Source organism: Notamacropus eugenii, chromosome 5 (assembly GCF_028372415.1).
Source record: "Notamacropus eugenii isolate mMacEug1 chromosome 5, mMacEug1.pri_v2, whole genome shotgun sequence".
Lineage (NCBI taxonomy): Eukaryota > Metazoa > Chordata > Mammalia > Diprotodontia > Macropodidae > Notamacropus > Notamacropus eugenii.
In genome coordinates this window covers 280588325-280614504 of record NC_092876.1, presented here as the reverse complement: position 1 = coordinate 280614504, position 26180 = coordinate 280588325, and the positions used below count along the sequence as shown (strand labels likewise).

Below are 26180 nucleotides of genomic sequence, written 5' to 3'. Positions count from 1 at the left end.
TTAGGTCTTTTTGAGTCCAGGTCCAGCACTCTATCCATTGTACTACACAGCTGCCTCTAGAACAAGAGAACAAAGTAGAAACAGAAAGAATTCACTGGTCTCTTCTTGAAAGGAACTCCAAAATGAAAGGAAGATATAGCCAAAATCCAGAAATTCCTGGTCAAAAGAAAAAATACTACAAGAAGCCAGAAAAAAAGAATTAAAGTACCAAGGTGCTATAGTCAAGTTCATATATCATTTAGCAACTGCCCCTATACAGAAGCCAGAGCTTGGAATACAATATTCCAGAAGGCAAAGGCTTATAGCCCAAAATACCTTTCTCAGAAAAACTAAATATAATTTCACAGTAGAAAAAATAGACTTTTAATAAAATAGAGGACTTTAAAGCATTCCCAATGAAAAGACCAGAGCTACGTAGAAATATGAAATACAAACACAGAAATCAAGAGAAACATAAAAAAGGAAACAGGTACAAAGAATCATAAGGGATTAAAAAAGATGAAGTGTTTACATTCTAATGTGAGGTTAACATATATCTCTTTAGAATCCCATCATCATCAGAGGACATAGAGGTAGCCTAATTAGACAGAAGGCCTGGGAGTGTTTCTACTAGGTCTTGATCTTAAAGAATGGAAAGGGAGGGGAAGAGGAATGAACTGGACACAAAAAAGGAGAGGAAAGTTAGGGGAACTTGTGTCACATAAATGGGGTGTGGATAGTAGGGTTCTACAAAAACAAGGAAGAAGGGGTGGAAGAAACAGCTGACACATGAATCTCACTCTCAAATGAACTGGTCAAAGGAAGGAAAAATAAACACACAATTGAGTACAGAAATACATTTCACTCAACATGGAAACAAGAGGAAAAGGGGAGAAGGCAGAATGAGAGGCAAGGTAGATTAAGAGAGGGATTAATCCTAACCAAGACACATTTTAAGGATTGACAAAAATATAGCTCTGTGGTGGCAAAGAATTGGAGGTTGGAGGTGGTACCCATGAATTGGGGAATGGCTGAATAAGACACATAGACAAAGACATAGATACACACATATATTTATGACAGGGTGCATATGTGTGTATATGTATATGTGTGTACATATACATACATACATGTATATACAAGTATATGCACATACATGTAGCCTATGTGTATAGGTACATATAAGGATGCACAGTTGTACATGTGGATGTATTATATATCATATAATCATATATATCATGTACATATATGATATGATAGAATACTATTGTGCTGTAAGAAATGAAGGGGATAGTTTCAGAAAAACCTGGGATGACTTGTGTGAATTAATACAGAGTGGAATGAGCAGAAATAATTTATATAATGACAATAATATTATAAAGGCAAACAACTTTGAAAGATTTAGGAATTCTGATCAGTATAAGGACCAGTCACACAATTCTAGAAGACTAATGATGAAGCTTGCTACCCACCTCCTGATAGAAAGGTAAAGGATTCAAGAGCACAGAATGAATTTTTTTTGTAGGGCAGGACATGGATAATGCAGATATTTGCTTTGCTTAACTATACATGTTGTGAGAGGGGTTTTATTTTTCTTTCTTTTTCAGTGGTGGTTGGGCGGAGGAGAAAGTGGGGAGGAAGAGAAGACAGATTTTTGCTGATTGTATTCTTTTTTTTAGAAAGAAAAGTGTCCTCCATTACAGGGATGAATGCCTTTAATAAGCATGTTCAATCTTTTCAATCTCACTTGGCAATAACCAAAGTGTCATAAACAGAATTATCTTAGTTATATTTATCTCCTGGTGAGAAAATTCTCTGTACTTAGTTAGGCTAGTCTTTGGAAAGCAGGTTCATTTTGTCATTACCTAAATAAATTTTTCTACCACAGCAGAACCTGCCATAGCTCAGACTCTAACCCAGTCATTAGAACTTCCAGTCACCTTCATTCCATGTTGAAGCTTCAGAGTAAGACTTCATGGAAATAATAATAATTAGTAACCAGATGGTTTGTTGTCTTTCACTCTCAAAGAGGACCATAATGATAACGTTATGTTGCAGTCAAGTAATTTGTCTATGGCTGATCAGACCAATATGAGCTTGGAATGCTCTACCACAGATTGGGCACAAATAGTCCCTATGAATATTTGAGGTGAAGATATTTCTAAATTTGCGCATCTAGCCTTTTTTTTTGAGCTACTATAATTCTGCTTCACTCATAGAACACAGTGCGTTCTTTAAAGTATGTTTGCCTAAAAGACTATTTTACAGAGAACTCACACAAGGCAGGTGCTCACATGGTAGTCACAAGGATACTCTCCATGTCTGTCTGAAGAAATCTGGAATCAACTGCATGACATGGGAAATGCTGGCAAAAGACTGCAAAGCATGGCATGCCCACATCAAAGTACCAACCAGATAATTCCTATTCAGCTAATCAAAAGATGGCAAAATTTTAAATGGTCCCTCCAATAGAAGATGATGCTTTGTCACTCCTTCTTGTGTATGGTCAGTCAGTAGTAGAAAGAAGAGCTACTAAATGGGAGCTCTTTACCCAAGAATGGAGAAGAGGGAGAAAAGCTGAATGCAGGTTCAGCATCCATCCAACACTATCTCAGTGTCTAACAGGATGGTTCCTATACCTGTGGTGGCGTTGACTCCTCCTCATGATCACTCCCAGGACAGCAAGCATTATGACAGTAAAGCAAACAATTCCAACGATGATCACAGTCTGATAGTTACTCAGCGAATCACTTTTGAAGGCGTCTTTGGGCTTCGGAGCTTGAGGACAGACACAAATAGTAAGGAGAAGTGGTGTTAAACACTTAAGACTCTCTCTTCCCTAAGAAAAATACTCTTTGCTTACTATGAGTTCAGACACTGGTGTTTCCAAGGCAATTCAGCAAATTTTTAAAGAGTAGCTAGGAACAGGGAGGTAGGCTGATTTCCAGCCCAGATTAGGTTATTAGGACAGTAGTTCTTGATCAGTTTCAGATCTAAAGTCTAATAATCCTTATTCAACCCCAAAGTGTGGGTTAGAAGTAAAAAGGAAAAGGGGAGGGTGGGAAAGAGGTTCAATTTTCTACTAAGACTAGAATTTTCTTAATCAGCAACATCATCTTTTCTTAATAGTTTGCCAGGCTGCTCAAGCCTTCCCACAGACTTAGAATCTTGTACTTTCCAGCACTGGCCACTCTGCTCCTAATAGGACTGTGTCTAAATATTCTTAAATCTAGGGCATTAAGATTTAAATCTGAAGATTGTATTTCTTACCATGCCCATCTCTAACTTCTCCTTTTTTCGGTCACAATTTAATATAACTTGGTCTACGGCCAGCAAGGAAAAATATCTTAGTGTATTCTTAAGAGGTCATTTAGCCTCCATTTGAAAACCTCCACAGAAATGGAATCACTGTCTCCCAAGGTAACTCATTCTACATAATAGCTCTAGTGGTTAAAAGGTCAGGACATCAATCTAAATCTATTCATTTTCAATTTCTACCCATTCATCCCAACTCTCGCCTACAGGACCATGCAAAAGGATGCTATAATCCCTCTTCCACGTGATTACCCTTTTCAAATACTTGTAGACAGCTATCAAATTCCCCCTAAATCTTCTCTTCTCCAGGCAAAAATATCCCTATTTCTAGCAACATATCCTCAAATGATATGATTTCAAGGTCTTTCACCATCCTGATTGTGTGTCTCTAGGCAATCCTCAGTTTATCAATGTCCTTCCTACAATGTGGTACACAGAATGGAACCTAATATTCGAAATGGGACCTTACCAGGAAATGGAGCAGGACTATCACCTCACCCCACCATCCCACCCACCACCTAGACACTAGGTTTCTCTCAATGCCACCTGAGATTGTATTTGCTTTTTTGGTTGCCATGTCACATTGCTGTCTCATGTTGAGTTCGCCATCCTCTGAAACCCCCACTTTGAAGAAATTGCTATCTAGTCATGTGTCTCTGCCATCTTACACTTATGAAGCTCATCTTTTTTGAATAATACCTACAGTGCCCACCTCACAGGGTGGTTGGAAAGCTCAAATGAGGTAACATATACGAAGTATTTTTCCAGTCTTCATATGCTACCCAAATGTCAACCATTACTGTTAATCATAGTAAACACTTTTCAAGAGAGGTCCTGCCTCGTCCACCTTTCCTATCTTCTCCCCCTGCCACCACCACCCACTGGCCCAACTGTTTTCCCCAATGCAGTGGTCAATGCATCAGTGTGGGTGATTGGCCAGATTTTACCTCTTATCCCCAGGATTCCTGCCCCTTAAATTAAGCTCTCCCCATGACCAAGCATTCACGTACTTGTGAGCTTAGCTGGGACCACTCGCAGCATGGTTGTCTTCTTGAAAATTCTGTTCTCTTGGGAGACCTGGATCTCACAGGTGTAGACTCCTTGATCAGCCTCTCTCACATCCTGCAGTAAAATGGAGCCATCATTTTCTGAGATTTTCCCCACCAAGTGCACTCGATCCTTGAAGTGTCCCACGGGCACGCTGAGGTTGGCATAGTAGTACAGCACAAACTCCCCCTAGGAAGTGATGCAGAGTCAGAGAAAGTCAAGAGATGAGTTGTGCCAGGTCTGGGATTTTGAGGGTACAGATGGCTGTTGATGTCTGTGGATAACCAATCATTATCATCAGAAAGCCTTTATTACACACCTAATGCATGGCTCTTTCCAGAATCTATCCCCTGCCCATCAGTTGCCTACAATCTAAGACAATAGATGCCATCCTTTGGTGAGGCAGGTGCATAACCACTTTAATACTAGCTTCTTCTCTAGAAGACTAAAATGCAGTTCTCTTTGCTAGAGGACTTTCTCAAAATATCCCCAGCCTACTTCGTGTCTTGTAATCTGACAATCCTCTAATAGTCAAGTCAGATCACTCTTCCTATTAGATGAGAAAGTGAGGCAAAGAGAGAACATGAAAAATGTTACTCAGGAACCCTGAGTATCATCAAGTCATCCTAAACCTCATCTATCTTCTGTTGAACTGTTTCCACAGAACCCTGGGTCCTCTGCACAAAGAATAATGATTATGGGAGAAAATGCTATGCTATTACTCCAGAGGACTGACTAGGGTTAAAACATGGTGTCCAGCTCTGGACAGAGAGCTGATGGGTCTAGAGTGGCAAAGTGAGAAATGTATTTTTGGACACGGCCAGTGTTGAATGTGTTTCCCTTAACTGTGCTTATCTATTACAAGGGAAGGTTTAAAAATGCTTTTGACGAAGGAGTATTGGGAGGAAGAGTGGTACTAGTGATAAGTGAGGCCAAAACAAAGAAAAGAGTCCCAATGAAGTATTTTCAAAAATAAGCAGAAAAGAATATAAAGTAGTTAGAGGAAGACACAGACAAGCAAAATTGCTTTAAAACTAGTACATTGAATTTATTTTATTTTTTTTTGTCATACATAATAGAGATCAAAGGTTTCCTATAGCATCTTAGAACCTTAAGATCATATATTTAGAACTGGAAAGGAACTATAAGACCAATGAGTCTAATTCCTTCATTTTACGGATGAGGAAACTGAGGCACAAAAAAGGCTAGGTGACTTGCCCAGGGTCACACAGCAAATCGGTTTCTGAGGCAGAATTTGAATCCAAGTCTTCTTGACTCCAAATCCACTGCCCAATATACTACATACACCACACAGTCTCTATTCTTTATATATTGAAATGTACAAGTTTATTGTATTTCTCAAGTAAAGAATAACAAAAAGGAAAATGCTATTATGCTAATGAGCTATCTGGGAGGGGCCCTTGTTCCTCCTCACTCAGCAGAAGGGTCTGAGGACCAGAAGGGAGGCTGCACACACCAAGCTGCAAGTCTGCCTTCCTCATTTTTACCTTCACCTCAGGTCTGTGCACATACCCCACCCTCCTACCAACATTTGCCGCAACTAGGATCTATAAACTCACCCTTATATACCTCCCAATACATGTGTGCATGCATACACACACACACACACACACACACACACACACACACACACACAGCCTTTCTCTCTCTCCTTGCCCTCCACCCCCAAATACTCCCACTCTTCTAAAAAGAAAATCCAAGGAAAAAGATGAAGAAACAAGATATCCTGGAGCCATGACCTCTACTTTGTGGTTTTCTTTAAAAAATATACCTATGTCACAAGCATTCTGTGTCATAAATCTGGGTCCCCAAAGTGGCCACTGACTTAATTAGGAACTTCTGCATTTGTGGGTTCTGTCAATAAATTGAAATCTCTAAAGTATCCCATAGGGGAAGGGAAGGGAAAAAGATTTAGTAAGCACCTACTATGCACCAAGTACTATGCTAAGTGCTTTGCAAATATTCTCTCACTTGTTCTTCACTGACCACCCTGGGAGACAGGTGTTTTTCCCATTTTACAGTTGAGGAAACTGAAATGAAATGACTTCCCAGGGTCACACTTAGGTCTCCCTGACTCCAGACCCAGCGCTCTATCCACTGGACTGCCTTAAAAGGCTATTCTATTTGTCAGACTACAATGACTTTCCCTTTCCTACCTGTGAGCCCATGTCACTCTATAAATGTGGTGCATTGGTTTTGTTTTCCATTAAGCTGTAAGACTGGGAACCACCTTCCTAAGCAACAGAACTCCTGTCCCCCTGCTCTGTAACTATCAGCGTGACAAATCCCTATCAGGCACTCCTTCTCCCTCCCCATTACCTCGGCTCGCTCATGCTCCCCTGCAGAAAACATCCAGTCCACTTTAGTCACTTGTTTCTTCCCAACACTCGGTAAAACACAGTCCAGTAGGGCTGAGTCACCCACACGTGCCATCAGTTCAAGGGAAGAAACACCCATGATATCTAGACCCCAGACACAACCTAAAAAATTCAAGGACAAAAAGAAAAAATTTAAATGGACAATTTAATCAGGAGAAATAAAGGTTTGCCACCAAGAACACTGTATCTCCATCCCAGGAAGAGCTCTTCCTCACTCAAAACAAAAAAGGAGCCAGTAAGGTTAAGTGAAAATTGTAGCCAGTCAATAAACATTTGTTAACCATCTACTATGTGCCAGATAGCATGATATGCACTGAGAAAACAACAAAAGATAGAGTGCTGGGCCTGGAGTAAGGAATTCTTGAATTCAAATCTAGCCTCAGACACTTACTAGCTGTGTCATGTGGGCAAGTCACTAGTTTCTGTCTGTTGCCTTAACTACAAAATAGGGATAGTATTAACACTTACCTTTTTGCAGGGCTGTGGTGAGGATTAAGTGAGGTAATTTGGTAAAATACTTAACCAAGCTACATGGCACATAGTAAGTGCTATATAAATGCTAATTCCCTTCCCTCCACCCCGCTCAAGAAACTAACAATTTAATGCGGGAACATCAAAATCATCTGGTGCTGGTTCAAGAACCCAGACTAGCCAAGGGAGATTTCAAAACAATAGAAATCATTAACATTGTGTTAGATAAAGGGAAAACAGAAGTTACCTGGGGAAAAAAATTCCTATTTGATAATAAATGCTAGGAAAACTGGAAAGCAGTCTGGTAGAAAATAGGTTTAGACCAACATCTTATATCAATGCATTTTAAATTGGTACATAATCTTAATATGAAAGCTCATATAATAAAAAAAATTAGAAAAAAATAAATCATATGCTATGGTTAGGAGATGTATTCCTTTTTTAAAAAAAAAATAAACTATTTATTTTTAATTTACAATATTCGGTTCCACAAGTTTTTTGAGTTCCAAATTTTCTCCCCTACTCTCCTCCCCAAGAAAGCATGCAATCTGATATAGGCTCTACATATTGGTTGGTTGTTGTCTTTCGTCTTCAAAGAGGACCAAAATGACATCACTATGATAAAGTGAAATTTCAGCGTGTCGGACTGTGGCTGATCAGACCAAGACAAACTTGGAATGTTCTACCACAGGTTGGGCACAGATAGTTTGTGTGAATATTTGGGGTAGATATCCCAAATCTGTGCATCCTGTGTTTACTTTGTGCTTACTTTGTGCTTTTTCAATTCTGCTTTGCTCAAAGAGCACAGCACCCTTGCTGATGTGGGCACACCATGCTGAGTGGTCCTGTGCTAGTGTCTCCCATGTTGCACAGTCAAATCCAAAGTTCTTGAGAGAGACCTTGAGAGTGTCCTTGTATCGCTTCTTCTGGCCACCATGTGATCACCTGCCCCATGCAAGTTCTCCATAAGATACTCTTTTTGGCAAGCATACATTTGTATTCAAACAACGTGGCCAGCCCATCGGAGTTGTGCTCTCTGAAGCATAGTTTGAATCCTTGACAGTTCAGCTTAAGCAAGAACTTCAGAGTCTGGTACCTTATCCTGCCAGGTGATCCTCAGACTCTTCCTAAGACAGTTCAAATGGAAGCAATTCAGTTTCCTGGCATGGCACTAGTGGACTGTCCATGTTCCACAAGCATATAACAATGAGGTCAGCACATCGGCTTTGTAAACCTTCAGTTTGGTAGTCAGTCTAATACCTCTTCTCTCCCAAACTTTTCTTTGGAGCCTCCCAAACACTGAGCTAGCTCTGGCAATGTGTGCATCAACCTCACTGTCAATGTGTACGTCTCTGGAAAGTACACTACCAAGGTAAGCGAACTTATCCACAGCATTCAAAACTTCTTCATTTGTTGTAATTGATGTTTCCATGTATGGATGGTGTGGTGGTGGCTGATGTGTCCACCTGTTCCACCTAACTCTCACCTGTGGTTCCAAGAAACTGAAGCATGCACAGCAGCCACACCCCAGTAAACCGTTTCAGCAGACAGGTCAAACCAGGTTGAGGGTAACCAAGGGTTCTCAAACCCATTGGTGATTTAGGGGATTGACTGCCCCAAGCATGTGAAGGCTCTACATATACATTCACATTACAAATATTTTCACATTAGTCATGTTGCAAAGAAGAATTAGAACCAATGGAAGAAACAAAGAAAGAAGAAGAAACAAAACAAAAGAGACTGAAAAAATATAGTATGCTTCAATCTGCATTCAGACTTGGTAATTCTTTCTCTGGATGTGGACAGAATTTTCTATCAAGAGTCTTTTGGAGTTATCTTAGAACCTTACCTTGCTGAGAAGAACCAAGTCTATCAAAGTCAGTCATCGCACAATGTGACTGTAACTATGTACAATGTTCTCCTGGTTCTGCTTCCCTCATTCATAATTAGTTCATATATGTCTTTCCAGGTTTTTCTGAAGTCTGTCTGCTCATTATTTCTTATAGCACAATAGTATTCCATTACATTGATATACCACAGCTTGTTCAGTCATTCCCCAATTGATGGGCCTCCCCTCAATTTCTAGTTCTTGGCCACCACAAAAAGAGTTGCTATAAATTTTTTTGTACATGTGGGTCCTTTTCCCATTTTTACGATCTCTTTGGAATACAGCCCTAGAAGTGGCATTGCTGGGTCAAAAGTTATGCACATTTTTATAACCCTTTGAGCATAGTTCCAAATTGCTCTCCAGAATGAATTAGTGTTCCAACTTTCCCACATCTTCTCTAATATTTATCATTTTCCTTTTTGTCACATTAGCCAATCTGATAGGTATGATGTGGTACCTCAGATTTGCATGTCTTGTTTTGATTTGTATGTCTTGTTTTGATTTGTATCTCTAATCAATAGTGATTTAGAGCATTTTTTCATATGACTACAGATATCTTCAATTTTTTCCTCTGAAAACTGCCTGTTCATATCCTTTGACCATTTATCAATTGGAGAATGAGTTGTATTTGTCTAAATTTGACTCAGTTCTCTATATATTTTAGAAATGAGGCCTTTATCAGAGACACAAGTTGTAAAAATTCTTTCCTAGTTTTCTGCTTCCCTTCTAATCTTGGTTTCATTGGCTTTCTTTGTACAAAAACTTTTCAATTGAATGTAATCAAAATTATCTATTTTGCATTTCATAATGTTCTCTATCTCGTTTGGTCATAAATTCCTCCACTCTCTATAGATCTGACAAATAAACTATTCCTTGCTCCCCTAATTTGTTTATAGAATCAGTCTTTATACCTAAATTGTGTACCCATTTGGACTTCATTTCAGTATACAGTGTCAGATGTTGATCTATGCCCAGTTTCTGCCATACTATTTTCCAGTTTTTCTAGCAGTTGCTCTCAAATAATAAGTCCTTATCCCAGAAGCTGGGGTCTTTGAGCTTATCAAACAATAGATTGCTTGAGCTTATCAAACAACAGATTGTTATAATCATTGACTACTGTGTTGTGTACCTAACCTATTCCACTGATCTACTCATCTATTTCTTGGCCAGTACTAAGTAGTTTTGATTATTGCTGCTTTATAACACAATTTAAGATTTGGTATGGCTAGGCCACCTTCCCTAGCATTTCTTTTCATTAATTCCCTTGATATTCTGGACCTTTTGTACTTCCAGATGAATTTTGATATTATTTTTTTTTAGCTCTATAAAATAATTTTTGGTAGTTTGATTGCTATGTCATTGAATAAGTAAGAATTTAGGTAGAATTGTCATTTTTATCATATTAGCTTGACCTACCCACGAGCAACTGATGCTTTTCCAATTATTTAGATCTGACTTTATTTGTGTGAAAAGTGTTTTGTAATTGTGTTCATATAGATCATGGTTTTGTTTCAGCTCAGTGGGCTCCCAAATGTTTTATGTCTATATAGTAACTTTAAATGGGATTTCTCTTTCTATCTCTTGCTGTTGAGCTTTGTTAGTAATATATATGCAGGTCTATTTTATATCCTGCAGCTCTGCTAAAATTGTTTATTATTTTAAGTAGTTTTTTACTTGATTCTCTAGGATTTTCTAAATATATCATTATATCATCTGCAAAGAGTGATAACTCAGTTTCTTCTTTGTCTATTCTAATTCCTTTAATTTCTTTTTCTTCTCTTATTGCTAAAGCTAACATTTCTAATGCCATATTGAATAACAGGGGTGATAATGGACATCTTTGTTTCACCCCCGATCTTACTGGAAATGCATCTAGCTTAACCCTATTTATATATAATGCTTGCTGAAGGTTTTAGGTAGATGCTACCTATCATTTTAAGGAAGGTTTCATTTATTCCTATGCTCTTGTGTTTTTAATAGGAATGGGTGTTGAATTTTGTCAAAAGTTTTTTTCTGCATCTATTGAGATGATAATATGGTTTCTGGTTAGTTTTGTTGTTGTTAAGATCAATTATACTGAGAGTTTTCCTAATATTGAACCAACCCTGCATTCCTGGTAAAAATCCTACCTGATCAAAGTGTACTATTCTCATGATGAGTTGCTGTAATCTTTTTGCTAAAGTTTTATTTAAAATTTTTGCGTCTATATTCATTAGGGAAATTGGTCTATAATTTTCTTTCTCTGTTTTGGCTCTTCCAGGCTTAGGTATTAATACTATATTTGTATCATAAAAAGAATTTGGTAGGATTCCTTCACCAATTTTCTCAAATAGTCTATATAGCATCGGGCTTAATTACTCTTTAAATGTTTGATAGAATTTGCTTATAAATCCATCTAACCCTGGAGTTTTTTTTCCTAGGAAGTTCACTGATGGCTGTTCAATTTCTTTTTCTGAGATGCAATTATTTAAGTATTTTTCTTCCTCTTCTGTTAATCTGGGCAATTTATATTTTTGTAAATATTCATCCATTTCATTAAAATTGTCAAATTTATGGGCATACAATTGGGCAAAATAATTACTAATTATTGTTTTAATTTCCTCTTCATTGGTGGTGAATTCACCCTTTTCATTTTTGATACTGGTAATTTGGTTTTTTTTTTTTTTTAACCAAATTAATCAAAGGTTTATCAATTTTATTGTTTTTTCCATAAAACCAGCTCTTAATTTTATTCATTAGTTCAATAGTTCTCTTAATTTCAATTTTCTATTCCTAATTCGATATTAATTGAGGGTTTTTAATTTGTTTTTTTTCTAGCTTTTTCAGTTGCATGCCCAATTTGTTAATCTCCTATTTCTCTATTTTATTGATGTAAGCATTCAGAGATATAAAACTTCCCCTAAGAACTGCTTTTGCTGCATCACGTAAGTTTGGGTATGTTTTCTCATTATTATCATTCTCTTGAATGAAATTATTGATTGCTTCGATGGATTTGGCTTTCTGGTGTCTAAATAAATGTTTTTTTTCTTTTGAGACTTGAAAAGGTGTTTGCAAGGAATACCAATAAGACCACAGAAGGAACTGGCAAGGGTAAGTAGGAGAGGCTGGATTTTATTAACAGGTTATTGTATTATGTGTGAAAGTAGAGACAAGCTGCTGAAGGAAAAAATTCAGATGGAAAAAAAGAGTTAGCTAGTTTGCATGGGAATTCTCAGTGTTCACACTATCCTTTAAAAGAGCAGACTGCAGAGTCTCAGGTGGAAGGAAAGACTGTTCATTTAGCTAAGAAGTGTGCATATGACCTTTATACAGACCCAGCCTAGCTACCATGACAACTGCCAGGAGAGTGCATAGGCTGAAAATGTAATTAAGTCAGAGCTGGAAAATGAAACAATCTTGTAGGAGAAGACTTCTAAGGCTGAAACTCACCCAAAAGTAAGGCAGAAACAAGAGAACCAAGAAGGGAACACAGTGTTTAAATTGATAATTGAGAATTTTACTCAGTAGGAGGTAACAGAAATTGTGAGTTGGTTCACCCAAAGGATGGGAGAATCATCGATATCTTGGATGGTGAGAATCAGTGATAAGGGAGCTGGAAGAATAGCTATTGATCCCGTAGACTGCCTGAAATTCACAGGTATTAGTCAGAATCCTTTTTTACAGCAAACTTTTAGAGATTACAATATGCAAAGAGGTAACAACACAACTAATCTGTTAGTTTTGGCTCCAGAAGGCTGAAGTAGGCAGTATCCTACTGACTCTATGTGAGTTAGTGGAGATAGGCCCTGGTATTCACTGTATAAGAAAGTTAAAGAAGGAAGTAATGAAGACTTCCATAATGATTAGAAATGCAGATGCGTACTATGATACTCCCTTTGCAGTTTCCCATAGGAATATAATAGTGAAAGCGGTTCCTCCTGCTTATAAGCTCCTAGTTTTGATTCTAATAATTGGGGAAATAGGGAACCCTCCTTCAGAGGTGCTGAACAATATTTTACAGTTAAGTGACCTAGGGGACTGGTGAAAAAATAAATTTCCTCAAGAGAGAAGAGTAAATAGCCAGCAAATTCAAAGTCAGAATAGAATGACAAGAAAAGAATTGTTTGATGCTCTACAGAGAGCAGGGGTTGATTTTGGAAACATAGATGGTATTCCAACTAATGAAATATACAGAATGTATCAAAAAAAAGAACTTGATACTAGAAAGAATAGAGAAGTAAGAATTGCCCCTCACAGATCCTCCTGAACCCTTGTATCCAAGTTCATCATACCTTCAGGAAGAATAGGAAATTGGCCAAGCCCCAGCTCAGATTAAAGAAATACACAGACAGAATTATAGACCCCATATCAATTTGACTATATATTGAAAAAATGGATCAAATACTGTAACTAGGGTATTAATAGACACTGGGTCAGAGGCTTCTTTTATATATGGAAACCCTGATAAGTTTAAACATGGAATTCCTCTCACCATCACCACAGGACTGGTAGGTGATGAAACACAAGTCATACAAGTCAAACTAACAAAGAAAATTAGAAAACTACCTAAGAAAGAATATACCGTGGTAGTTGTAACCATTCCTGAATACAACATTGGAAAGATAATTTGTTCACTGTTTTGTGTAATTTGAATAATAGATCATTAGGAGGAAGTACACCTCTAGCCAGAATGATGATCCCAAATCTGCAAATTAGAAAACAACAAATACATAAGATCCCAAATATTGAGTACTGGATTGTGAGGTTAGATATCCCAGCACTTTATCCTGGGACACTTGGTTCAGCAGGATATGATTTGCATTGTTTATAGGACTTTAGGTTAGATAGAAAAGAAATAAGAAAAAATCCACTGGAATATGTATGAGAATCCCCAAAAATCATTTTGGAAGGATATTACCAAAATCTAGATTAGCAGCTTGAAGGAATATATGTATTGGCTAGAGTAATAGATTCTAATTATAAAGGAGAAATTATTGTGGCATTCCAAAATTTAGGTGAAGAACCCATACAGTTTTGTAAAAATGATCGAATAGTTCGAGTGATTATTCTTCCTTGTGAAACAATACCCCTTGTGGAAACTGGCCCTCCTTCCAAAATAACTAGCAGAGGCACTGCAGGACTGGATTCTACAGATGGAATAAAATTGAGACTTAAAGTATGGGTAAAATGGAAGCCAGACGATGTTCCAAAGCTGTGGAAATTATAGCATGCGAGAAAGATAACACTGTAACTGTTGTTTACTCCGGAAAGACGATTTCCAGATTGTACCTTTAATTCATACATTCTACTGTGAATGAGGCTGTGACTGCAGAAGCATAGCTGACCCTATACCTACCTTGCTCCTGGCTATTGTCTCCTTGTTTCTTTTTGGCTTTTTATCTGTTAAACTTGTCCGTTAGATTAGTACCCTCCACCTGCAGATGCCTGATTGTTTAAGCCAGATGGTACCCCTTGTCCATGACTGTGATGTATCCCCATTGGACCTGGACCTCCAGATGCCAGCTAAAGAACTGATCTCTGGCATGGGACCTCTTGAGGCAGGGACAGCCCTACGTCCAATCTCAGTAGGAAGTAGCAATAGAATAAGAGACCTTTGCCCCTTACCCCAAGATTTTGGGCCCCATTTGTTCGAGGGGGGAATGATGGGGTGCTTGTGCTCAAGCCCACCCTAAGATATTGTTTTATGTGCTTATTTTCTGTTATCCCTGTTATAATTCCGTTCACATCAGTTGCCCCATCAACCTATGTAATGAATACAAAAGATCTTGGGGCTGAATATAATGGTAATTGAAATAAGAAAATCTTTCCCATTCATTAATAGGCTTAAATCACATGGAAAGCGTAAGTTACATGTGGTGGGAGGAGCTTGCTGAATGGGTGGAACAGGAAGGGTAGAGCAGAGCTGGGAGGAAATTGGTCAGACTAGTCAAAGATAGGAAGGGCACAGGCAGGCAGGCAGGCACAGCTTAGGCTCATGAGTGTTTGTGAGAAGGCCCCAGCAGGGGTTGGGGAGGAAGCTTGGGAATGGCTTTGCCCACTTCAGTGATAATGTGTATTGACTTCTTGGCTACTATGATGGATTTAGCTTTCTGGTTCTGGGATTTGGCTTTCAGGTGTCTAAATAAATGGGGTTTTTTTCTGCTTTCTATATGGAGAGTCTGTTATACTTTGTGACTGAGAACTATGCCAGCATATTCATAGTTACCACCAGTGCTGTGAATATTGCCTTGGCAATACACTAGCACAATGCTCTTCACACAGCAGGTATTTAAAAGAGGCTTGATAAGCTTGAATAAATCATAAAATGCCAACTGCTGGGCTTACGTAATAAAAATGCTAGCTGCTGCACTTAAACACTCTGTCTCATCCCTTGCGTGAGCTAAAAGAAAAAGGGGAAACCCAACTTTCTGATCACCTACTTGTGTGGCCACATCTAATAAACAGGAAGTGGAAAATTACAACTCTTGCTCTTGATCAAAAAGCCACTGGTTCCTTAATCTAAAAAGTCAAATCACGGGGTTTTTTGTTTTTTATATTTTCAAGCCCCTATTCTTTTAAAGTTATAAGATTTGTTAGCTGGTTCTGGCTTCAGGACAGATCATAGGACTCCTTGCTGCTTGGCCAAGCATACATCCTCCTCCCTGACTCAGCCTTTTGTTTACCTTCTTCTAACCATCTCCTTCCCTCAGACACCAATTTTCCAGCTGGTGGACCCTTCCAACAGCCTGTTGTGCTCCCTTATGCACACCAGAAACTGTACAAATCATTTCAAGGCCAACGACAGGGAACCCCATTAGAGAGATGGGTATTTCTGATTTCACAGCCCAATATTTCTGCAAATAATAAATGCAAGGGAGGGAAAAGAAAGTTAGCATAGGCACAAAGACATAGACTGGGCTCTAACTCGATATAGATCCTGTTCAGCTCAGCTCAAAGAAAAACCAAGCAAAGCCACATGCAAATAAACAAAACAAATACGCCAGTCTTTTCATTGAGGCTCTTTTCCCTGAGAAGAGATACTTAACTTCCTCCCCAGCAGTAGGGACCCCAAAATCTAAACATGATAGAATTCTTTTGAATCAAATATCTCCAAAGAATACCAGAAGGGAAAGCACCTCCATTTAAGCTAACTAGCTGATTAACATTTGGAATGAGTTTGAAAAGAGGAAGTACAAAAGTGGCTTCTTCTAAAGCAACTATCTAAGAAGCTAATTTTTAATACCACTTTTGAGGGAATGGTCAATAGTCATAATGTCAAATTCAGAGAGAAACAGAAGCCATTGAACTATATATAAGAATCCCTGTAGGCTGCATACTGACTTAGTTTTAAAGTAATATCATCCATGTTTTATTTGTATTTTTGTTTATTTGCTAAATATTTTCCAATTACATTTTGATCTGGTTCAGGTCAAACTCAGAAGTGTTGTGGGTCACATGTGGTCTGCAGACTGTATGACTGATATCTCTGGTCAATAGCTTTAATTTTTTTCTTCCTATATTATGCTCTCTGTTCCACAGAGCTCTCATTTCAGTTCCAGCATCATTTTTTAATTCTTTGCTTCACTTCCTCTAGGAATTACAGCATAGTTTATGGCACATTTATAAATTTCTTTCAGCCTTTATTTATAGATAATGTACTTATTTTCTTCTTCTGGGCTAATTTCTTGAGTGTCTCTCACTCTATGACATTTCTTAATTTTTATTTTCTTCTTTCTACTCATTTCTCTGCCTTACTTCATGAACTGGGAGTTTGAGTTGGTGTCAGGCTCTGTGTACCTCTAGATGGGATGGCAAGGCCTTCTTTGGTACTGGCCTGTATTATCTGGTGTCTGGGTGATGGGTATTGTGGTAAAGAGACCTCAAGTGCCAGGACAGTCTACGTTTCATCCAAAGCATGCCCCAACAGCTGCCCTCCCCGTCTGAGTCCAGCAGTCTTCTGAGCCCTGGTTTGGGGTCAAAGTAACATAGCTGCAGGCTCCAGAATTCTTGGGTTAGACCCTGATCCAGATCTCCAGCACAGAGTGCATCAAGCTCTAAGTTTCCCTGGCTTGCCTCTTGACTGAAAAACTGAAAATCTTCAGCGGAATTTACTGTTAGGCTGGACTTTTCTGTCTGGATTACTTCCTAAGACCCCAAATGTTTCTGCCTGTTTCTTTGTATGGATCTGGGCTGGCAAAATGAACTTAACTGTAGTTCTCCTTGCATTTCGTGATCAATCCTTGCTGTAGGTGTTGTGTGAGAGCTGGGTTTTGTTGCTCCATCTCCCTTGGCCATCTTAAAGAGTGGCCTATCAAAAACATTTAAGGTGAAGCTCCACCAAAGATTAACAGAGACAGGAGGAAAGCCAGAGACAAAACTTGAGACTGGAGAATGAACTTTTACAGAAAAAGTAAGCAGCTGCAGAGAAAAAGATACTCCTCACATTGGATGAGGGCAATCTCCCTAATAGCAGGTTAGGCAAAACCAGGACACTAGCTAAAATTTCTTAGGGTTCAGAGCACTACTCCTCCATGCCCAGTCAAAATAGTGCAAAAGCTTCAGGTTATCCCACAGGCCACTGGGAACACACCCAAATGCTCTCCTAGATCGGTTTCCCTGACACACACATTCTCCAAGGCAAAGCCTTTGTTTGGATATGGTTGTGCCTCACATCCACAAAGGAAGGCCTCTGCACACTAAGTCAGCTAATGGCCGAGTCTTCACAACTTCAGAGAGCAAGAGGCATTCATATACACTCAAAACCTGGGCAGCAAGGGGAGAGGGTATGGAGCAAAGGCATTCTCTCTCCCTGCAAAGCCGTGAAGCAAATAGAAAAAGAATGAAAAAGGAAGAAAAGATTAAGACTAATGGGACCCAAGGTCTCTTACATACACCATCTCTAAAACCATTTTTAGAGATCAGATTTAAGAAACTAGGCTTAGATTATTACATTTTCCATCAATTTCAGTATCTTCTCTGTCCTATATTTTTTTTAAAAAATCTGACCACCACAGTTTAAAAATTAGCCCTTTAAAAAACAATAATAAGAATGCTTACACATGTGTATGTATATGATTTAAGTTTATAAATCACTTTATTCCAATAACCTTGAAGAATAAGTAATTTAAGAATTTTTATTTCCAATTACAGATAAGAAAACCAAAGCTCAAAAATGTTAAATGATTTATGCAAAGTCACATAAATAATAAATATTAAAGCAAGTATTCAAACTTAGGTCTGTTGACAGCAAGATCAGCATACTTTCCACTGTGTATGTGTATATGTATATGTGTGTGTATATATATGTGTGTGTGTGTGTGTGTGTGTGTGTGTGCATGTATATGCACATATCGCCATCTCTGTGAATACTATAATGACATATAATGGGACCCCAGAATATACAATAAGAAGAAGCAGGGCACTCTACTCTTCATGGAATAGAGACTGAAACATCATTCCAAAAAAAGAATTAGCACAATGTACTTTAAGACAAATTTCTCAACAAAACTGAAGAGGAAAATTGTGGGTTCCTTCTCAAAACACAAGGAGAACTGAAAACAAAGCTGGTTTTAGAAGAAATTGAACAAGACTTATAAGAAATGAAGTATCATATTTATACCCTCTGTCTCTACTTACCCAGCAACATAGATATCAGTTTAAGTTCCAGTGGATAAAACATTCTGCTGTCTTTTTTCAACCTTCAAAATAAAAACAAAGACAGAAGTTTGAAATTGATTTCAAGAGAAAGTAAAGTAATTGTATCAGTAAGCACCCCAAAATACACAGGGGGGCCTGCTATCACAGGTTGTTAAATCTGCATTCATAAAAAGAAAGGCAACTTTTGAGGGGTTAACAATCACTTTAATCAAGCACATGTATCATTCCTTTAACCAAGTACATATATCATTCAATTAGTTCAGGGAGTCAGGACCCTGAATTTCAAAGAACATAAAGAGAAATCAAAAGATCGACAGACATGGCTTCCTCTGCCTGAATTCAACAGACAATTGGACCCCAATTGTCAGCCCATCATTACCAGAGAGGGAAGCATGACGTCTGTGTTCTCAAAGCCAGGGGACTCCTTAGCAGTTTTCCAGAGTCCTCATCTGGCACTCAAACCTTCTTGCAAAAACTAAGCCCCAAAGTAAAACCTCACCCCTAGAGTATTTGTACCTTTTTTAGAGTCAGGGGGCATCCCAACCCTTTGATCCAGTGGCTCAATAAAAAAAACAAAAGGTACTTGGAATCCTCCTACAAAACCACTCTTCTAATCAAGCTTCTCACAATGGGAAGGCCCATCAATGGGTGGGCAAGATGTTTAATCGCATTAAAATAATTAACAATATAAATATATACACTGTTTCTAGTTAAAGAAATTCCTGTTTCTGTACTTTAGTCCTTGTTGTTTGTTTGTTTGCTGTCCTTCATGGAAGATGACCAAAATGACAACACCATGATAAAGTCAAGTTTCAATGTGTATGACTGTGGCTGATCAGATCAATACGAGCTCTGAATGCTCTACCACAGACTGGGCTATCACAGATACTCCATGTGAACATTTGGGGTGGTTACTCCAAATCTGCGTATCCTACATTTCCTTTGTGCTGTTTCAATCCTGCTTTGCTCATAGAGTACAGTACCCTTTCTGATGTGGGCACACCATGCTGAGTGGTCCTGTACCAGTGTCTCCCATGTCATACAACCAAATCCAAAGTTCTTGAGAGAAACCTTAAGAGTATCCTTGTATCGCTTCTTCTGGCTACCATGTGATCACCTGCTCCATGCGAGTTCTCCACAAAACAGTCTTTTTGGCAAGCGTATATTTTGTATTTGAACCACGTGGTCAACCCATTGGAGTTGCACTCTCTGAAGCGTAGTTTGAATGCTTGATAGTTTAGTTCCAGCAAGGACCTCGGTGTACCTTATCCTGCCAGGTTATCCTCAGAATCTTCCTAAGACAGTTTAAATGGAAGTGACTCAGTTTCCTGTCATGGCGCTGGTAGACTGTCCATGTTTCACAGGCATACAACAATGAGGCCAGTACAACAGCTCTGTAGACCTTCAGTTTGGTAGTCAATCTAATACCTCTTCTCTCCCAAACTTTTCTTTGGAGTTTCCCAAACACTGAGCTAGCTTTGGTAATGCATGTGTTAACCTTCTTGTCAATGTGTACATCCCTGGAAAGTACACTACCAAGGTAAATGAACTTATCCACAGCATTCAAAACTTCTCCATTTGTTGTAACCAATGGTTCCATGTATGGATGGTGTGGTGGTGGTTAATGGAGCACCTATGTTTTCTTGGTGCTAATTACCAGGCCAAAATTAGCACAGGCAGCAGAGAATTGATCAATACTTTGTTGCATCTCAGTTTCAGAGGCTGCATTGAGTGCATAAATCATCTGCAAACAGAAAATCATGCACCAACACTCCCTCCACTTTGGTCTTGGCTTGTAGCCTTTTCAAATTGAAGAACTTACCATCAGTACTGTAGCTGACCTTGATGCCATGTTCATCCTCACTGAAAGCATTTGACAGCATGGCTGAAAACATCATGCTAAAAGCATGGGAGCAAGCACCCAGCCCTATTTCACTCCACTGGTGACTGGGAAAACACGAGAGTATTGTCCACTATCCAGAACCAGGGTAAACATGCCATCATGAAATTGATATACAATACTGATGAATTTCTCTGGGCAACCAAATTTTGACATAATTTTCCCTATGATCTCACGACTAACAGTGTCAAAGGCCTTGCTCAGATCTACAAACATTGTGTACAGACCTCTCTTCTGCTCCTGGCATTTCTCCTGGAGTTGTCAGGCAACAAACACCACATCAACTGTTCTTGGCCCTTTCTGAAGTCACACTGGTTCTCAGGTATATGACCATCTTCCAGGTGAAGGTTCAGCCTATTAAGGAGGACTCTAGCAAGAATCTTGCCAGAAATGACTAAGAAAGAGACCCCTTCTGTGATTGTCACAGGACAATTTATTCCCTTTACCTTTATAGAGATTGACAATGGAGGCATCCTTGAACACCTGGGGGATAACTTCCTCTTGCCATATAACCTGGAAAATTTCAGTCAGCTTTTGTATGAACAATGGACCCCCTACATTGTAAATGTCAGCTGGAACAGAATCAGCACCAGGTGCTTTGCCACATGAAAGGAGCCTAATGGCCCTCAAAACCTCTTCTTCAGTTGGAAGTTCAGCTAAGGCGGGACTGACTTCAACTTGAGGTAAACAGTCACTCCTTATAAAGATTCTTGATTGATAAAGGCAAGACTCAATCAGAGGCACTTTATTATACTAAAACAAAAACCAGCAAAAGATCCCATTTTGATTGCCATCACAGCAATCAATTGTATATTGACATTGGGGTGACAACCCTAAAATGCAATACAAAGCAGTCTAACAATTTCACATTTGAAAGCACTGACTACATAGCTTTGAAATTCTCATCTGTCTTCTCAAATGAAGCATAAACTTTATTTAAGTATTGTGAAAAGGTGAGCAATAAAGTGCCAACTTTGGAGTCAAGAAGACTGGCGTTCAAATTTCCCTTCAATGAGTTGCCTATCTACAGGGACAAAAGAGTTGCCATGTTAGAAGTTCCCTACATTTATGAAATTACAAGTCTAGATCCTCCTATACTCCCATCCCCCCCTTACTAAAACCAAAGAAGAATAGGTAGGGCACATGAACAAAGTAGTAGATGGGCATAGAAGGACAAAAGTCCTAATTCAATGAATTCCATCCATGTAACAGAACAGCCACATGAGGTGGCTGGGGCAATTTGTTACCAGGAACTGATGATGGAAGAGAGGAAATTAGTCAGAAGGCAGAGAAATTCTACAACATCCAAATCAGCAATGCAGTCCAAACTTCATCCTACCTACCAACTCCTCTGGAGGGGCTCAGGTCCTAGGAGGATGATTCCTCTGCACCAGGGGTGGGGAACCTGCAGCCTTGAGGCCACATGTGGCCTTCCAGGTCCTCAAGTATGACCCTTTGACTGAATCCAAACTTCACAGAACAAATCAACTTAATAAAAGAATTTGTTCTGTAAAACTTGGACTCAGTCAAAAGGCCACACCTGAGGACCTAGAAGGCCACATGTGGCCTGGAGGTTGCAGGATCCCTACCTCTATTCTAAATCGTTCAGCTTCTCAGTCAGGTCTATTTTCTATTTCTCACAATGGAAGAGGAGTTCATCCCCTTCCAGCAGAAGGAGAACACATCACATAAATAAGGTAAGAAGAAAGGACTTATGAAGATACAAGAACCAGTGCTTGTCTTTCTTCTGATAAGTCTAGATCTCTTATATCATGTCTGACTTTATTCATAACACACATGTGAGCAAGAAAGGATCACCTGAAAGTTTGCAATTTCATTTTCTAATTCTTAACTCTATCGTCACTAGAAAAAAATCAGCAAAGTACACCAGAAGGTCATACAAAAAAAGAGGCATCATGGAGTAGCAAAAAGAACCCTGGTCTCATAATTAAAAGACAAAAGGTTCTGGTACTGGCTCTGCTACTAACTCCTTGTGGGACACTGTCCAAGTCACCTTTCTGACCTTCTATTTCATGATGTGTAAAATGGGGAAGGAGGGGAGTGGTGGGGAGAAGGTAAGTGGAAAATAATACCTGTTCTGCCTTCCTTGTAGCTATTCTACCAAACAAGAAATATGACAGCGTCATTTATTACTACTTTGTAAACTACTACCAAGTACACTAGAATAGCAAAATATTAGAAGCAGTGTGTCCAAAGGTTGAGGAATGGTTGAATAAATTGTAGTATAAGGATACAAGGCAGCTAGGTGGTGCAGTGGGTAGAGCAGCAGCCTGGAGTCAGGAAGACCTGAGCTCAAATCTGGCCTCAGACACTTATTAGTTGTGTGACTCTGGAAAAGTCACTTAACCCTGTTTGCCTCATCCGTAAAAGGAGCTGGAGAAGGAAATGTCAAACCATTCCAGTATCTTTGCCAAGAAAATCCCAAATGAGGTCACAAAGAGTCAGATATGACTGAAACAACTCATCAACAACATAAAGATATAAAGAAATAGTTTTGCACTTTAAAAAATGATAAATATAAAGAACTCAGAGAAACCTAATAAGTCATAAAAAGAAATACAGAATGAAGAAAGAACCAAAAGAACAATTTATACAAAAATTTCTTTTGCTTTTGATTTGAACAGGTAGTTAACTCTCTATTCAGAAATTCCCATTAATAATGCTGAAAAGCGACTTGTCTGCTACTTTTTACAGCAGTAGAAAATTGTTTGGAACATTGAGAGGTTAAGAGACTTGCCACCAGTCATAGAGTTAATATGTATCAGAGGCAAGACTTGAAGGCCATCCCTTCTCTCCACTATAACCAATCTGCCTCAAACTGATTATAGCTGTGGAAATAAAGACATTGCACACCAACAAAATACATTTTAAATTCATCAGACAACTCTGTCACTACCTTGTTAAAGTTAACATACAGCTTTTGCTTAATAATCAATCAGTAAATACAGAAGTGTACAGATATATGCACAATCATTTGTGTCTTCTGTTTTCTGTGTTTTCATTTGGTTTGTTTTTTTCTTCTTTTGTCATTGTTTCTGTATTTCAACAATACTGGACAAGGAAAGTTAAAACAAAACTTAATGAATAAAAATATTTCTAAAACAAATTACAAAATATTTTTTTAATTGTAATAACAGAAGTTCATTACGATAAAAGCACATAAGACAAGAGGAAAGTAATTTATTTGCATGGATGTCTTTAGATCGGATTCAAAGGATCATCATCAAGAACAAACAGAAAAGTCCTAAGGACCATAACCCAAAGTGACCAAACTGGTTTGTAAATTTTAGAAGGGGATGGCAAGAGCAGAGAAGTATGAATTACAGTGAACACGAGAATTTAAAAGTGAAAGTAGTAGAAATCTTTTGACATGACTAGTGATTGCACTGATTCAGATACACTAAGAGTCATGTTAAATTCCCCCAAAATTGTACATACATATAGCAATAGCCTGACACAAGGTTGGTCAGTAAGGTGGATGTCAGTTCAGTAGTCAACTCGTGTACCATCCATCAGAAATAATCTTAAATATAATTTTTATAATAGTTGAGCTAATGATGACTCATCTAGATATTAGACCTCAACTGAAACCATCATTGTGGACATTTCTTAGAACTCTAGCACTGTTTAAAAAGGAAACCAGTGACAGAGAGATGGCCCTGAATCTGGCAGCCAATCCTATGTGTTACTTAGTTACACCCAAAACAAAAGGGGGAAGCAGTCCTTTATCAGAATCTAATACATCTACAGTATTTTCAGAAAACCGTGTCCTACTTTCTCTAAGGACTATAAGATAGTACTGCTGATCTTCATCAGTGGAGCAAGTTTTTACACCCAGAGTTCCCTATATAGATGAAATCTGATTTTCTTTTAAGAGATTTACTTAAAAAGACAAAAATACAGATTCACAGAATCACATTGTTGAAAACAACCTCACAAGCCATCTCATCCAACTCATACCTGAACAAGAGGTCTCCTACAATACACTCAAATGGTTAGGCAATCTTTGCTTAAAGATCTCCAGTAAATGTGAATCTACTACTTGCCAAAAAGGCCCATTCTACTTTAGGATACCTCCCACCAGTACGAAGTTTCTCCTTACATTGACCCTAAATCTGTGTCCTTCACTTCCACACACTGGTTTCAGTGCTGCCCTCTGGGACCACACAGAACAACTCCAATCCATTGCTCTTTCATTCAACAGCCCTTGAAGATACCAATCAAGTCTCCTCTTCTCCCCACAAGCCATCTTTTTTATCTGAGCTAAAATCTGCAGTTCCTACAACTGATTCTCACACAGCCTGCCCTCACTATTCTAATGTCCCCCTTCCCTTCTTGACACTCTTAAGATTGTTTATGGATTTCCTAAAATGTGTTGCTTAGAACTGAACAAAATATCCAACATGTGACTTGGCCAGAAAGAGAAAACAGAACAGTCATTCGTCTCATCTAGGACATTCTCTGTTTCTCTTAATGGAGCCTAGGAACACATTGACTTCTTGGCCACTAGATTAAACTGCTGGCTTTCATTGAGCATGGGAGGGCTCTAAAATCCCAATTTTTTCAGATGAACGTCCTCTATCCATGTTTCCCCCATCATGAACCTATGAAGCTGATTTTTTTAACTCCAAGTTTAAAATTTTACCATTAAATTTCATCATTAGTATTTGACTCAATGTTGTATCTTGTCTCTTGGATTCTTGACTTTGTTATCTAACTTTAGCTATCCTTCCCAGAGCTGTCATTTTACAAATATGATAAGCATATGATCTGTGCTTTATGCAGATCTTTGATAAAAATATTATAAATAGCCAAAGTCTCTGGTTGGGGCATGCTAATGAAAACTCCCAGTCAGGGCATTACTGCCTACTATTTAGGTCTTGCCATTTGAACAGATACAATTACCTGAACTGTCCGATCCACACCTCTCTATCCCTTCCAGAAGGATAATATGAGATTTTCTCAATTGCTTTGCAAGAATCTAGGTAAACTCTATCTATAGCATTCCTCTGATCATAGTGATTCTATCGATCATTTTTCACTACTGGCTCTTTCTCTGCTATCTACAAATATACTCAGATCTCCTCCCATCCAAAAACCTTTCACCTAACCTTCAAGCAATCATCTATGTCTGTCTCCTCATTTTCATAACCAAACTTCTAGAAAGAAGTTATCTTACATAAATATTGTCCACTTTCTTTTATCCTGTTCAGCTTTCAACTTTTGTTGACGTGACTTATGACCCCATCTCTCAACTCAAACTGCCATCTCCAAGGTTATACACAATTCAACTGCTAAATCCCATAACCTTTTCTCAGTCTTCTGTCTGACTTCTCAGAGGAATCATGTGAAATAAACAGAGAAAGATGGGTTAGGAATAGCTTTAAGGGCTCAACAAGAGGAATTTGTATTTTATCCTAGAATCAATAAGGAGCTGCTGAAACTTTTCTAACACTTTCAACTAGCTCCTCATTCCAGACACTCTCTCTCACTTTGGCTTCCAGGACATTGCTCTCCTCTGCCC

General features: G+C 38.6%; 1 protein-coding gene across 1 annotated transcript in view; it reads right to left on the bottom strand.

Moving 5' to 3' along the window:
* Positions 1-26180, bottom strand: part of JAML (junction adhesion molecule like) — a 38857-nt gene that overhangs the window by 10853 nt on the left and 1824 nt on the right. The window contains exons 2-5 of the mRNA XM_072613083.1: positions 18715-18776; positions 6682-6842; positions 4305-4530; positions 2619-2757 (exon numbers count right to left, since the gene is read on the bottom strand). Of these exons, the coding sequence (XP_072469184.1) occupies positions 2619-2757; positions 4305-4530; positions 6682-6842; positions 18715-18757 (569 nt within the window). The 5' untranslated portion in view covers positions 18758-18776. The remainder of the gene's footprint in view (positions 1-2618; positions 2758-4304; positions 4531-6681; positions 6843-18714; positions 18777-26180) is intronic.